At 41.0% G+C, this 14,240-nt stretch overlaps 2 protein-coding genes across 3 annotated transcripts; both read right to left on the bottom strand.

The window, feature by feature from the left end:
* On the bottom strand, positions 1-6,857 carry LOC105940202. The gene is made up of 4 exons (XM_036140789.1): positions 5,051-6,857; positions 2,759-3,046; positions 1,324-1,614; positions 1-397 (listed from the first exon to the last, which is right to left on the bottom strand). The coding sequence occupies exons 1-4, from the start codon at positions 5,076-5,078 to the stop codon at positions 234-236; spliced, it is 771 nt and encodes a 256-aa protein (XP_035996682.1). The 5' UTR covers positions 5,079-6,857; the 3' UTR covers positions 1-233.
* Positions 6,858-9,651: 2,794 nt separating this feature from the next.
* On the bottom strand, positions 9,652-13,186 carry s1pr1 (sphingosine-1-phosphate receptor 1). 2 transcript variants are annotated; one of them, XM_021308676.2, is made up of 2 exons: positions 12,906-13,186; positions 9,652-11,824 (listed from the first exon to the last, which is right to left on the bottom strand). In XM_021308676.2, the coding sequence occupies exon 2, from the start codon at positions 11,624-11,626 to the stop codon at positions 10,502-10,504; it is 1,125 nt and encodes a 374-aa protein (XP_021164351.1). In that variant the 5' UTR covers positions 11,627-11,824; positions 12,906-13,186; the 3' UTR covers positions 9,652-10,501. The 2 variants fall into 2 exon arrangements, with proteins under 2 accessions (XP_021164351.1, XP_012738135.1); XM_012882681.3 differs by having other exon boundaries at positions 9,652-11,748.
* Between the last annotated feature and the right edge of the window lie 1,054 nt (positions 13,187-14,240).

Here is a 14,240-nt window from a genome sequence, read left to right as displayed (position 1 = left end):
TTTTATTAATGTTCTTTATTCATGAAGTTACTCACAGCAGGTAGAGTAGCCAGAGATTTTATTCAAGTAAGAGCGCCGATACTATGACTCAAGTAAAAGTAAAAAGTACAGTGCAGTAAAACTACTCCTAAAAGTCCATTTTGTTCAAAAAGTTACTCAATTAAATGTAACTGAGGAAATGTAACCAGTTACTACCCACTTCTGGGTTCTGGTAATTTTTTTATGTTCAGATTTTAGTTACAGGTCTTTTGAAGGTTCAGGCTGCTGTTGGTCATCTGAACGGTGACGGTCGTTCCGTTTGGGCAAAACGTCGTCCACGTCTGTTTTCCAAATGCCTCCAGCTGATCCTCGCTCACCGACACCAAGCAGTCGACTGGTGAGGTCACCGTGCTCGCATCTAAACAGCAGAATTACAAGAATCTGAACGCAGCGAAACCCACTTCTACAATATAAAACACAACTGTGAACTCCTGCTTTCAGCTTGATGAGAATGCAACTTATTAACGAGGGCCTACTGGTTAATTATGAGCTACCAAGAGAGAAAATTCAGGGTAACCATTAAAGGGGAAGATCATGCTTTTTCAGTTTTTCTTTTCCACATTGAAATCATTTAGTTGTGGTCTATCTAAAGTGGAACTGCAATGCTTTGCTCTGAATTCCTCGTTCCTTTAACCAAACTTTCCCCCTTTTTGCCCCTGTTCTGAGGTGCGTCTGAGAGCAACTCATTTTGGTTCTGTCTCTTTAAATTTAAAGAAGGCACTTCAAACCTCACACCCCACCCCCCTCCAGGTCACAGAGCATTCCACTCGACCCTCTTCGGCCATTTTTGCAGTTTGGTGGAGTTTTTACTTTTATACTTGTGCTTTTGCCTACTTTTAAATTTGACTGTGTTGTTTGGGAGCCTGAGAGAGACAATAAAACGTTTTCTTTGACTGACTGACTTTGAGGTATGCACGAGGTACTTGGGGGTTCATTAGATACTTGCAGGGTATTTCCATTATACCAACCAGGTACTGCACAAGTATTTACCAGGCTTCCATGGATTACTCACAGAATCAACACAAGGCTGTAATAAAGTATTTACAAGTACCTACAAGGACCAGGTTGCAGCTTTTGACCCTCCTCTTACCAGGTAATTACATTGTCGGGGAAAATAAGACCAGGCATTCAATAGTTATCCTGCAATTACTGCAATACTCAGTTATTTATGTCACACACATTAAAAAATTGTCCTAAATTTCTATATTTTTCTATGACTGCTCTGTGTCCCAGCTTCTGATTTGCCGGTTTAGTCCTATTTTCTTTCTCTAACTGCAGACGTACCGACTACAAACAGCAGCTGGGGCTCGCTGTGCTCAGAGATGATGTAGCGATGGCTCTCGGGTTCATACGTGCAGGTGAGGTTGAGAGGAAGCAGCAGGGTTTTCTTCTCATACTTGGCGAGCTCTCTGACCGTCACGTTCCGGCTGCAGGGACCATCCGTGATATAATAGCTGCTTTGGTAGAAGTTGCAGGTGTCGACTGGGGACACTGGAGGCGAACAGGTGAGCTCGATGATGTCATCAGGTGAGACAAAGCGGTGGCTGATGGACAGACTGGGACTGGGTCTGGTACCTGCAAGGCAGAGAGTATTTTTAGCCACCTTCATAGTGGTTTTAATCTTAACACGATCATGGTTTATTTATTTTTTAAGCATCTTCTTTTAGATCCTTGTCTTGTGATGTAAACAGAAAACTGCAGGATATTATGGGCTTTAGTGACAGTTATTAGGTCAGGTGTCAGGAAAATGAGGAAAACGTGAAATCCAGTGTTGTATAAAGTACTGAAATCTCAGAGTCAAGTAAAAGTATAGGTACCCCTATAAAATATGACTTTGGTAAAAGTCCAAGTCACTGACTGAAATGTTACTTGAGTAAAAGTCTTAAAGTATCTGAAATGTCTTGTACTTAAGTGTGAAAATTACCATAAAAAGAGATGTACTCAAGTAATGTAATAAAAAGTATAAGTAAAAAGTAAAACAAAGCAAATGCAGTTTGAATGACATTTTTTAGATTTTGCTAAACTTTAAAAGTCAAATTCACTTGAAATAATATAAACAACAAAGTGCAGGAGAAATTTAGACCAAGTTTAGACAGAAAATACAACCTTTTTGTAAGCTTTCAGTTTTCCTTCTTCAAGTAAAGTCAGTGCTATGCAATTTAAAATTGTACACAACCAAGTGCAGGCAAAATTTAGACCAGGGGGTGTATACTAAGAACATGGTTAGGTGATAAACCAGGTTTAGTTAAACTACAGGAAGTGGTAAACCTGCTAATAGATACACCTGCAGATTATCATTTAGTTGACAAAATTAGGACTCTCTGCAATTAGATGTTTTACCTATACCACAAGGTTAATTTAACCTGCTTTACCACTTAACCAGCTTCGTATTCCATTGGTGGTGATGAACAAGACCAGGCAAGTCCCGACTTGGTCGCAGTTAATCAGTAGGTCGGGTCAAAACACTTGCGTGAGTCTCTGTCTCTCTTTTTGTAACAAATAACTAAACCAAACATTGGAAATGTATTGTAGTAAATATGCAATTAAGATCAGAAATATAGTGAAGTAAAAGTAAAAGTTATCAAAAAATGTTATACTTGAGAAAAGTATAAAGTACTCCAAAATATACTTAAGTACAGTAGTGAAGTATTTCTACTTTGTTACTATACAAAAATGGTGAACTCTCTGCAGAAGCCTTTGCAGGTTTAAAGACTCTCACCCCAGACGGTCACGCCTTTGTTGTCGCTGAGGACTGAGGTGTATTCCTGGAGCTTGTAGTCACACCTGAGCCTGACGCGGCTGCCCACCGGCTTGTTCCCCAGCACCTCCTTTGACGTCAGATTGAAAACACACACGTAACTCGTGGCTGTCAACACCTTGAAGGGGAAATCGGAGGGTTCTCTGAAGAGGCGACAGTCCCCTCCTCCGTAGGGAATGGGAACGATGCAGCTGACTTCAATCGTCTCTCCATCTTTCATTTCTCCCTCCACCAGGATCACAGGTTTGTCTGCGGAGTAGCAACGTTAGCCACATTAAATCACATCAGCGCTCCTAAATCACTGTAATCAATCAAACCTTTTATTAAGCAAGAAGATTTCTGTATTAATCCCAAGACTTTAGATTTGATTAAAATCTAAAGTCAGGTAGACTTAAGATTTTACCAGGGTAAAACCCAGAGGACTTGAGCCGGGTTTTAAAGTGAACACAGCACTTTTCAGTGATTGGCCGAGGAGAAATTGGAAGGTTTTTTTTGAGGAAGCCCAGAAAAACTGAAGAGCGATGACATTAATATTAAGGACCACCATGAACAGAGTAGGTCAAAGAGAAATATAATTTTATTATTTACCAACCATGAACCACGCCTGAAGAGGAAAAAAAAAAGAAAAGGAACACTTCAGCTTTTTATACCCAGACACTCTGTATCAGATCCATGGATTTATTGAGGCTTTCTCTCATTTTACATTGAAAGCTGCTAACTTTTGTCTCTGAAGTGTCCATCCATCCACATCATGCGGTACAAGGCAGTGTCTGCCTTTCAGATAAAGAACAGCTGCGGGGATCCACCCCCAGTGAACATTTCCCTCTTCAAGGCATTTCTAGGTGGGCCTGTCACGAAAAATTTTTCTGAACAATAAAGTTTTCTAAAAATTACCGTGATAAACCACGATGTGGTCATTTGGAGAAGTTTTTTCAGCTAATATGATAATGGCATACTAACGTAAGTAAATCCTCTCGACATACCGGCTCAGATAAGTTAAGCGATTGGCCACCGTGATTTGGCTTAAAGCTATAATCCTGTTCAGAAACACTTTTTGTTATACTGGGTAAAATAGTCCTGAATGTAGCAAATACATTATGTATTCACAAAAAGGTTGAAAAACAAATTTTTATGGGAGCTTCAGGCCTGTAAAAACTCTAAACAGTCCACGCCCTTCGGTCCAGAGGCCATGGATTTGACAGTTTTGTTCCTGCTGTCACCCACAGACATTAAATACTCACACCCCCCTCTGTCCCTCAGGTTCTGGGGGTATCACCTTATCTATTGGTTGTCCCACATGAAGTCATTCTGACACCAATGTGCGCGCTCGTTCCTACCTAGAATCCGCTTGCTGGCTACGCATGCACACTTCTAGTGTTTATGTATCTGGTTAGCTTAGCGGAATAGATTTTATTTTTATGTTAAAGTAAAAACTATTTCAGTTTTGTTTTTAGGTTTTAAAATGAAGCAAATCATCAAACTTTACACAGAAGAGAATAAGTAAGTTTTTGTTGATGGAACATTTCAATTTTATTGAAAATGACGTCAAAAAAAGCATGTAGTTTGCAACCCAAAAAAATCTATTCACAAAAAATATTCCTTTCACTATTAATGTAAAACAATCTGGTAAGGCAGTCATTTACTACCTTTAGATTTAAAAAAGCTGCTCAATTCTTAAATATCTTTGGTCAAAGGTAATTAAAGCGACAGTTTGAATAAACAAAGCACACGAAAGCTTCACTGAAGTGTCTGGATTCCAGTTTTTCTCACCTTTACGCCAGTGTTTCAGCTGCTGTCCCTAATCATACATCATTTATAATTTTGTTAGATATTATATGACCTTACAGGTTGCTGGTTGTTGAAAGCAGTTATTGTGAAATTAACAGATAATTTTACAGACACTGTGGATGTCAGAAATGTGACATACATAGATTTGGACAAAGGGGATTCTATAAAATGCTGATGTAATGATCATCCGGGGCTCTTTCTCATCCCTTTTCCTCAAGACCGTATTAGAAAAGCCTCCGCTAAATATCTATAAACCATTTCTCTGGCTTGTTTAGATTAAAAGTGTTGAAGTATAGTTTCTGTTTTGAGGGTCATTTCCTAAAGAAGTATTTAGTATGTCAGCTGGACGCGACGCAGAGGTGTCCAACCACCAACAGGGGATGGTCACATAAAACAATTTCAATAATAATTTTGTCCAAAGCAGATGTTGCAGAAAGTTTGCAGGATGCATTAAAGTCGACTCACCTGACCACACATACCTGGAAGCGGCCATCCAACCTGTCAACCAATCAGAGACAAGCAGGAGATCAGTGGAGGTCACTTCATTTTCGAACAGACACCAAGAAAAGTCCTTTATCTCTGTTATGTCATGCTTTCATCAGGAACAGAGATCTCATGTTTCCTGTTTACTTATTCATTTTTTTTTTTACGGTTATTTGCAAAATTAATAAAATTGCTCACTCAGCGTGGAGCAGCTAAAAGTGCCACAAGTTCCACTGATTACGAGTATTACTGAAAATGACTCACAGCAGAGAGACAAGGTAAAGAGCCGGATCAGATCCATCCTTGAACTTCTGAGGGACAAACTGATCCAAATCCGGCTGGGGCTCCAGTCTCATTACACATTAACTCCTCTGACACTGGAGTCGTTGACCGAAAGGCCGTCTCGGTCCAAACCCACTTTCACTGATTGATCAGTGGTTTTCGGTCAACAGTTTGGTGCCTCAATGTCCAGCGTGATGTCCTTCGTTTGTTTGTGTTATGCTTCCAAAGCAGGGGAGCGAATACTTTTGGCAGTATGGTGTAGATAAACATTTTGACTGAGAAAAACAGCACAGAATGCAGCCCTAAATGTGACCACACGGGGGCAGCATCACACTCTCCTGTTTTAGCTGATGGAGATTAGTTTTAACAATGAAACATGAGAATTAACTCAGTTTTACACCAAAATAACTAAATAAATAAGTAAAAGCAGTGATCTTACAGTGATGAAAGAACTTTTCACAACAATTCAACAATATTTAACTCTCTGTTAATGATCTGTATTTTCATTTTGTGTCAAATAAATGTTAAACAAACGTCCATTTAGCTTTCAGTGCTTCAACCCTCTGTGACAGAGAAGCTTTAAAGGTGAAATGTTGTCTCTGAACCAGAAGTGGATTTATCTCAGGTGTACTTCTCAATGTAGGGATTTATTATTATTATTTTAAATTATTTTCAGCTCTGGTTTCCATCTACGCCTCGCGTATATTAAGCCCATTCAGACTGTTTTTTTTCCTGGAAGGGACCCAGCTTTTAAGCAGAGTTCACTGATTTTCCACAGGTTTGGGGTTGAGGCTTTTCCAACATTATAAAGAAAACCTCTGAGTTTAAGATAATTATACCGTTTGGTGTCCAAGTTTCAATCATTTTGCAACAGATAATTTGAAAGGAAGTTGATAAATTGGATCCATAACAGTCCCACAGCATGATGTCACCAAAATCATGGTTTGTTAAGTGTTGTCTTACTGTTGTAATGCACTCAAACACCTTAATTGGGACCTTTCACCCAACACAGGCAGCCAGAGTCCAGTACTCAAATTTGCAGGATTGTAGTTCTGGGGGACTGGATTGAACATCTTTTCTCCAGGTCCCTTTAAAATGTCCCTGCTGAACCAAATGTCTAATTAAAGTAACATTTTATTTGTATTATCCCAAGATTCCCAGAATATGAAAGGTATGGCTCCTGGTCAGTTAATCTTAATCTTGTGTAAAGATTTGGATGTTTTTCCTCTCCTTCTGCATCACTTTACAACCCACAGTCTGCGTGTGTCTGTGAATGATCCAAAGGAACAGCCTGGAAACAGAAATAAAACAAAGCATTGATATAAATCTGTTTAAAAAAGGTACAAAACGTACTTTTTAACAAGTACATGGAAGAGGAAGTATGCTAACGGAGGACGATGAGGGATAGATCTATACATGGAATAGGGCTGATTGTTATATTGTCACAAACTTATCATATGGTATGTATAGTATATATTAATTTATGGGTATAGTTTTAAAAATATATATTTACAAGGATATGTATATTTAATTTTGTGATTATATATTTATATGGATATTTGGGAAAGTTCTGTACGGTATATATTTATAATTGTGTATTATGTAGTTGGAATATCTGTTAGTTACTAACTGAATGTAGTTAAAAAGGGCTGGGAAATTAAAACAAAAGTATTGTACTTCCCATTCCTTTTTCGAACAAGGTTATGTCTGAAGCACTTTATGTGACTTCTATGTGAAAATTATTTTGCATGTACAAATAGTTACATACATTTTTTCCCCTTTTATATATGTATACATGTTTAAAATAAACTAAAAGTAAACTAAGTGGGGAACCAGAACTGACAGCCTGTCCCTCTAGAAAGAGAAAGAAGTGATAAGACCCAGCAGCTGGTTCCAGAACAGTTCTTTTGTCTTTCAATTCACTTAGATTTTATTTATATAGCACCAATTCATCTCAAGGTTATTTCTAAAGTCAGACCCCATCAAATCCTCCAGGTTGGTGAGAAAGTTTCCTCTCTAAGGAAACCCAGCAGGTTGCATCAAGTCTCTCCAAGCAGCATTCACTCCTCCTGAAAGAGCGTAGAGCCACAGTGGACAGTCGTCTGCATTGTTGATGGCTTTGCAGCAATCCCTCATACTGAGCATGCATGAAGCGACAGTGGAGAGGAAAACTCCCCTTTAACAGGGAGGAGAACCTCCAGCAGAACCAGAACCAGGCTGGTCTTCTATTGTGGCAGTTCTGGTGCTGAAATCTGATGTGTCAAGGCAGGTTCTGAACCTTGTGTTCCCCTGTCAGACTAAAGTAGGTGCTAGAACTCAAACCAGGATATAAAACCTTTCCTTTCCTTCCTCCTAATATTGAATTGCCTTCTGGAAGTGCCTTCTCAAAGCGTTGACCGTCTTTATCCAGGATGTACAGATTGTCCTTAAAGGTCCAGTCTGTAGCACACCCTCAGTCCAACATGGTGGTGGTAGCATCATGCTGTGGGTTCGAAGACGACGGATGACTGAGGAAAGAGTACAATCTCCCAACTTCTTCAAATTCACCACAAACGAAGAGCTCAGTGGATGAAACCCAAACCCGGCTGGATGTTCCAGTAGGACGGTGGATGAGCTAACAAGGAGCGTTTTCAGTAGTCCTGAAAACCGACCAATTCTGCCAAAAGCTAGAGGTCCAATATGCAGCCAGGGTTGAGAAATGTTGGAGTAGAGCCGCTGTGGATCAGATGTTCAGACATCTGGTCAGGGTCCTAGACGTTTTCCTTTGGCTGGGTTTTTTTTGGACGGGACCTCCAGGAGAACCTGGGGAAAACCCAGAACCTTTGCAGGGTTCTTGTGTTGGAATGGCTTGGGATCCACCAGGAGGAGATAGAGAGAAGGACGTCTAAATTTCCCTCCTGGACCTTTTTATCTCTGGAAAATGGATGGATGACCTTTCTGACGCACTTTAAAATGTTCAACACGCCGAAGTGTGAACCCACCGCTATTCCAACATGTGTTTATTTCCTCTGTAAGAAAAGTTGTCCTTACTTCATATTTTCACATATACATGAGTTTAATTTTTTTTAGACAACAACTGTGTTCCTATTTCCTCTTTTATTAAGTTCTAACAAACAAACATTCAAGAGTTAAACAGAGTGAACAGGAACATCTAAGGCCGGACTGTCTGGGAACATCAGAGGAATTATTAATTAATGAACTCCTGACGACGAAAAATAGTCAGAAGTTGGGGACGAGCAGCAGGGCTATGGGAGCCTCTTTGTGCCAAAATTAAAATCTTTATAACCTGAGTAGCACTTTTACGATATTTGTGTAAATTTAACAGGAAATTTTTGTGCAATTTTCCTTTTTTTCTATGTAATTTTGTTTCGGAAGAGTTTGTGCTTAGAACGGGCCTCAGCGGACCCGTAACATAAGCCCTCACAGTTTATTTTTTCAATCGTTTTTAGTGTCACAAAAAATTAATCAAACTACTCAGGATCACCAGCGACATTCACACATAGAAAACAAATTCTCATAAAACAGATTCTACAACTTTTACAAAAAAAAAAACTGTCTGTACAGGTGAAAATATCATGAATCCAAAGTGCAGCTGGAACCAGAAACTGGGTTTGGGTCGTCATGCTGTCATACAATATTCTGGGAATACAGAAGGTACAGCTCTGAAAATTCAGTGAAAACGTTTTCAGTTTAAAGACAAATTTAAACCAAGTAATGTTTCTGTTTGACTCTGGAGAAATTACAGTTTCTCTGAATCCTTAACCCAACAAAGTAAGGTTAAAACACTATTAAAAAGCCTTAAAGTGCCCTAAATTACACACAAAAATAAAACAAGCATCTCTAGACGGCAGACGGTCTCCCACTCAGACTACAGAAAAACTGCATTCTTTTTTATGTTTATTGGCTTATTTTACTAGAATAAAACACTATATAGTTGCTATGTTTTCTGTTCGGACCTTTCATTAGCAAATGGAAAAAAATAACGGGTCAAATAACCCAGTTATAATAAAGCTTATAATTAAATATCAAATAAAACATGAGATGTAAATTTTGATTTTTAACTATCTCAACTGTTTTCTGGGGTTGATAAAATAATGTAAAAACTCAATGAAATTGTGCAGTTATGGCAGCAATTTAATTATAAAATTAATTTATCCCCCTTAAACCTAAACAAGGTGGGTTTAAAAACGATTATAACAAATTGTGAACATGCATAATTAATAATTTCCACCTAATTTTTGAAGATAAAAATCTGATGACGAAAAAATTATGTTTTCCAGTTAAAATGTATTTGATTTTCCTTTTTTTGTTGTTGTAATATTTGCATCCTTACTTCAGAATGTGGAAAATTGTAACTTACTGTAAGTAAAAAGTATTATCTTACATCTTAAATAAGCTTTTTCCTTCTAGTGACTTAATTTGCATTTTAATATTTTCAACACATTTATTTTTGTCTTGTGTTTTTAAATATAAGAGCAATAAAACAATAGTTATACCCTCTTTTGTTAGTTTTTGAAAAATGTAATAATTGTTTTAAAAAAAGTCCAGATTTTGTTTGTTGAATCGCATGATTTATGTGGGGAAAAAACAGGAAAAAGCAGCTGAGCTGTGATTTCACACCCAGGTGTCCAAACGTCGGGTTTTCTTTAAGAACAGCGGATGGGAGGGGACGGATTTATAGGATCTAATCTCTTAAATAATTGACAGTAGTGTGTTTAAGTGCTACGAGTTCTAGTTGTTCTTGAAGGGTCAGTAGAAAGTCCGGTTCAAACCCAAGCGGAGCTCATTTTTCTTCAGGATTCACCTCTAGAGCAGCTATAAAGCGTCCCGGCGCTCCCAGGATCCCGGCGCTATGTATTCCCAGGAGAACGTTCTGTTTCATCAACAAGACAATAGGGGAAACCTGCTGGATCCAGTTCTGTTCTGACCCAGTCCACGAGCGACGCTGTGGGCTGGACGCCTACAGCTGGGGAGCAGAAACGTCTGGAGACACCACAGCTACACCAGCTACGTTGGGTGGACCTCCTCTGACTCAGGTCAAGTTTGCCAAGTCTCCATGAATCCAGTCAGCCCGGATTCCCTGAAGGTCCGAGATGAAACCGAGCCCCCCAAAAAAAGAACTCTCCATCCGACCCGACCGTGACTCCTGGTTTATGAAGACGAGGTGACGTTCCCGGAGGACACCACCGTCGTCTCCTTGGGCGAGTACTCCACCTCCTCCTTGTTGGGGTGGGAGGAGTTATCCGACTTGCTGCGGCTAAACTCCGCCCCCATGATGGGTCCCGCGCACTTGGGTCTGGGCCGGATCCAGGCGGTGCAGCAGAGCAGCGTCTTGAGGAAGGCCCGGCGCATCTCGTTGCTGGTCAGCGTGTAGATGAGCGGGTTCATGGCGGAGTTGAGGACGGCGAGCGCCAAGAACCACTCGGCCTTGTAGAGGATGGGGCAGGCCAGGGTCTCGCAGGCCGCGTCCAGGAGCAGGAGGATGAAGAGCGGCGCCCAGCAGGCGATGAAGCAGCTCAGGACGATGATGACGGTCTTCAGCAGCGCCATGGACTTCTCCGAGCTCTTGTTGTTGGCGCCGGCGCTGCCTCGGCCGTTGGTGACCTTGCGGAAGACCAGCTTGCGGCTGCGGGTGCGCACCAGGGCGTAGATCCGGGCGTAGAGCACCACGATGGCCAGCAGGATGACGCTGAAGACGGTGGTGCAGAACAGGATGTAGGTCTTGTGGTAGAGCGGCAGCACGGTGGAGCACTGCGCCATGCTCCGGATGCAGTTCCAGCCCATCACCGGCAGCCCGCCCAGCACCGCCGCGATCATCCACACGGTGCTGATCAGCAGGAAGACCCGGAAGGTGTTCCCGTTGTTGTGGAGCTTCATCTTCAGCATGGTGAGGTGGCGCTCGATGGCGATGGCCAGCAGGCTGAAGACGGACGCCGCCAGCGCCACGAACATGCTGCCCTCCCTGCAGAACCACTGCGTGGGCGTCAGCTTGTAGGTGTTGGCGCCGGACAGCAGGATGTTGGCCGTGTAGACGACGCCGGCCAGCAGGTCCGACAGCGCCAGGTTCCCGATGAAGTAGTACATGGGCTTGTGGAACTTCTTGGTCCTCCAGATGGTGGTGAGGACCAGGATGTTCTCCAGGATGATGAAGCAGCACACGATGATGAAGATCACGGAGTCCGCCTTCAGACTCGACTCCTGCAGGGTCGACTTGCGGAACTTGCCCGTGTAGTTGTAGTGTTTGGCGATCAGGTCCGAGTAAGTGGGCTCAGCCATGGCCTGCGGCTGCAGCTGGGGTCCAGCAGGGGGCGCTGTGTCCTCAAACTTCAGTCCCTCCGGTCATTTGGTGGCATTGAGGAGGAGCAGAGTGAGTTCTGCTGCTGGAGGCGGGCATGGTCCTGCAGAAAGACCCAATAGACGCCTCAGTAATTGTTCTCAGGTTGAAGGGATTTAGCTTTTTCTCAAAACTCCTTCCTGACAAACACAGAAATATGCAATTAAAGAGAATCCAATATAATCCTAACGACAGTTCTGATTTATATCGGTTTATAATGCCAATTAGTACAAAGTTTTCCTCCGCTCTGGACTTTACATCTTTAATCCCAAAAAAAAAGAGTGAAAATCAGAGTCCAGTTCAGACTCATTAATTGTGAATTTATGAAAAACGTTTACAAAAACTTTGCCTAAAGCAGCCGTGGTCTGCTCTGGAGTTAATTAGAACTCATTAAAAACTTCCCTTACTGAGGATTTAGGAAGTTGAACTCCATCCAATTAAAGGCGCAAACACCCCTCAAAACGAAAATAATTATAATACTTTTTTAAAAGGTGGCTTTTAATCTGAACCGAGTCATTTGTCAGGTTGAATTTCTTCTTTTAGAGAAAAGCTGGAAGATTTTCAAACTTTTATCAACTTAATCTGGACAAAAAAAACATAATAAGTCATCCTGCTGTGAAATGAATGTTTCAATAAACAGGACAAGGAAAGCGATTACAGAAATGTTTTAAAACAAATCAAATAAGCTAATCCGTGAATTTATTCTTATTTTTTCATATATATATATGTAATGTAATATATGTAAGTTTGTATATATCTTTAGACTTTGGGGAGAATACTAACAGAAAGGGAAGGTTTGTCATATTTTATAGAGCAGGAAGCTTCAGTATATTCACAGAAAAAAAAACATTAAACTGTTTGAACTCAGGTAGATCATTCCTGGAAGATACTTGTTTTTTTGTGCAGCAGCTCATTAAAATGGGTTAAATGGTTATTATGTGCAAACATTGATAAACATCAAGACCGTCAGCCTGTCACTTTAACTGGGCTTCGCTTTCACGCATTTAAAACTCGTTCGTTTGAACCAAAAACAGAAGATAAATTCAAGTTTACAGAAACTAAACCACCACGTTTTTAAAAGTCTCAGTAAAGAGTTTCCTGCGCCCTTCAAAAACATGTTATATCGTGTTCTGAAGTTTGTTTTCTATTTTAAAAACCCCTCTCTCTCATACAGGTACATTTTCGTCCATTAAAATCTGATTTATTAATATAAAAACTGACCTGACTTGAGCAGAAACCGGATCCTCCGGACAGAAGAACTCCGCAGCGGCTCCCAGAAGCTCCGCGTTTGCCTTTTATTCCCAGAGAAAAGAACCAAAACCGGCGAGTTTGTGCAGAAGCTGCGCAACGACGCTCAGATGGTCCAGCTGCTCTCAGCAAAACTGCTTTTCATGTTATTTCATATTTTCTACCTTCAGTCCGAGTCCGGAGCGGAAAAAAAAAGGAAAAAAGGAGTCCAGGCAGCGGAGAGAGGGAGAGGAGACACGCAGATACCGAGGAGGAGGAGGAGGATGATGAAGATGATGACGCCCTCCTCCTCATCGGGTCTGCTGCCCATCACATCAACGATCTCCCCAAATAATAATAATAATAATAATAATAATAATAATAATAATAATAATAATAATAATAATAATAATACATTAATAGAAGTTAGCAGCTTTAAAGCAGAAGTAAATGTTTGTACTTCTGCTTTACAGTAAATTATGCTTCATTGTTCACGTTGCAAAGAAAGGAAAAGTGAACTCTGCGATCAGAACTCTATTCTGGTTTTATAGAAAATATGAGAGAAAATGTTTCTGTTTATTCAGATCTGTCCATCATCCATCCATCCATCTGTTCATCCATCTATATGTCCATCATCCATCCATCCATCCATCCATCCATCCATCCACCCATCCATTCATCCATTCATCTATCCGTCCATCCATCCATCCATCCATCCATCCATCCATCCATCCATCCATCCATCCATCCATCCATCCATCCATCCATCCATCCATCCATCCACCCATCTGTTCATCCATCCATCCATCCATCCATCTGTTCATCCATCTATATGTCCATCATCCATCCATCCATCCATCCATCCATCCATCCATCCATCCATCTATATGTCCATCATCCATCCATCCATCCATTCATCCATCCATCCATCCATCCATCCATCCATCCATCCATCCATCCATTCATCTATCTGTCCATCATCCATCCATCCATCCATTCATCCATCCACCCATCTGTTCATCCATCCATCCATCCATCCATCCATCCATCCATCCATCCATCTGTTCATCCATCTATATGTCCATCATCCATCCATCCATCCATCCATCCATCCATCCATCCATCTATATGTCCACCATCCAGCCACCCATCCATCCATCCAATCTTCCTTTAGTCCATCCATCCATCCATCCATCCATCTAAATGTCCATCATCCATCCATCTATATGTCCACCATCCATCCATCCATCCATCCATCCATCCATCCATCCATCCATCCATCCATCCATCCATCCATCCAATCTTCCTTTAGTCCATCCATCCATCCAT

Source organism: Fundulus heteroclitus, chromosome 9 (genome assembly GCF_011125445.2).
Source record: "Fundulus heteroclitus isolate FHET01 chromosome 9, MU-UCD_Fhet_4.1, whole genome shotgun sequence".
Lineage (NCBI taxonomy): Eukaryota > Metazoa > Chordata > Actinopteri > Cyprinodontiformes > Fundulidae > Fundulus > Fundulus heteroclitus.
This window is presented reverse-complemented; position numbering and strand designations above follow the sequence as displayed.

What these genes read in the sequence shown, in the direction of transcription:
- s1pr1 (XM_021308676.2), bottom strand. Translation starts at nt 11,626, where the DNA reads ATGGCTGAGCCCACTTACTCGGACCTGATCGCCAAACACTACAACTAC.
- LOC105940202 (XM_036140789.1), bottom strand. Translation starts at nt 5,078, where the DNA reads ATGGCCGCTTCCAGGTATGTGTGGTCAG. An exon ending in TTCCAGGTATGTGTGGTCAG is followed by an intron (nt 3,047 to 5,050) that starts GTGAGTCGACTT and finishes GCTACTCCGCAG; the next exon opens with ACAAACCTGTGATCCTGGTG. An exon ending in CAAAGGCGTGACCGTCTGGG is followed by an intron (nt 1,615 to 2,758) that starts GTGAGAGTCTTT and finishes TCTGCCTTGCAG; the next exon opens with GTACCAGACCCAGTCCCAGT.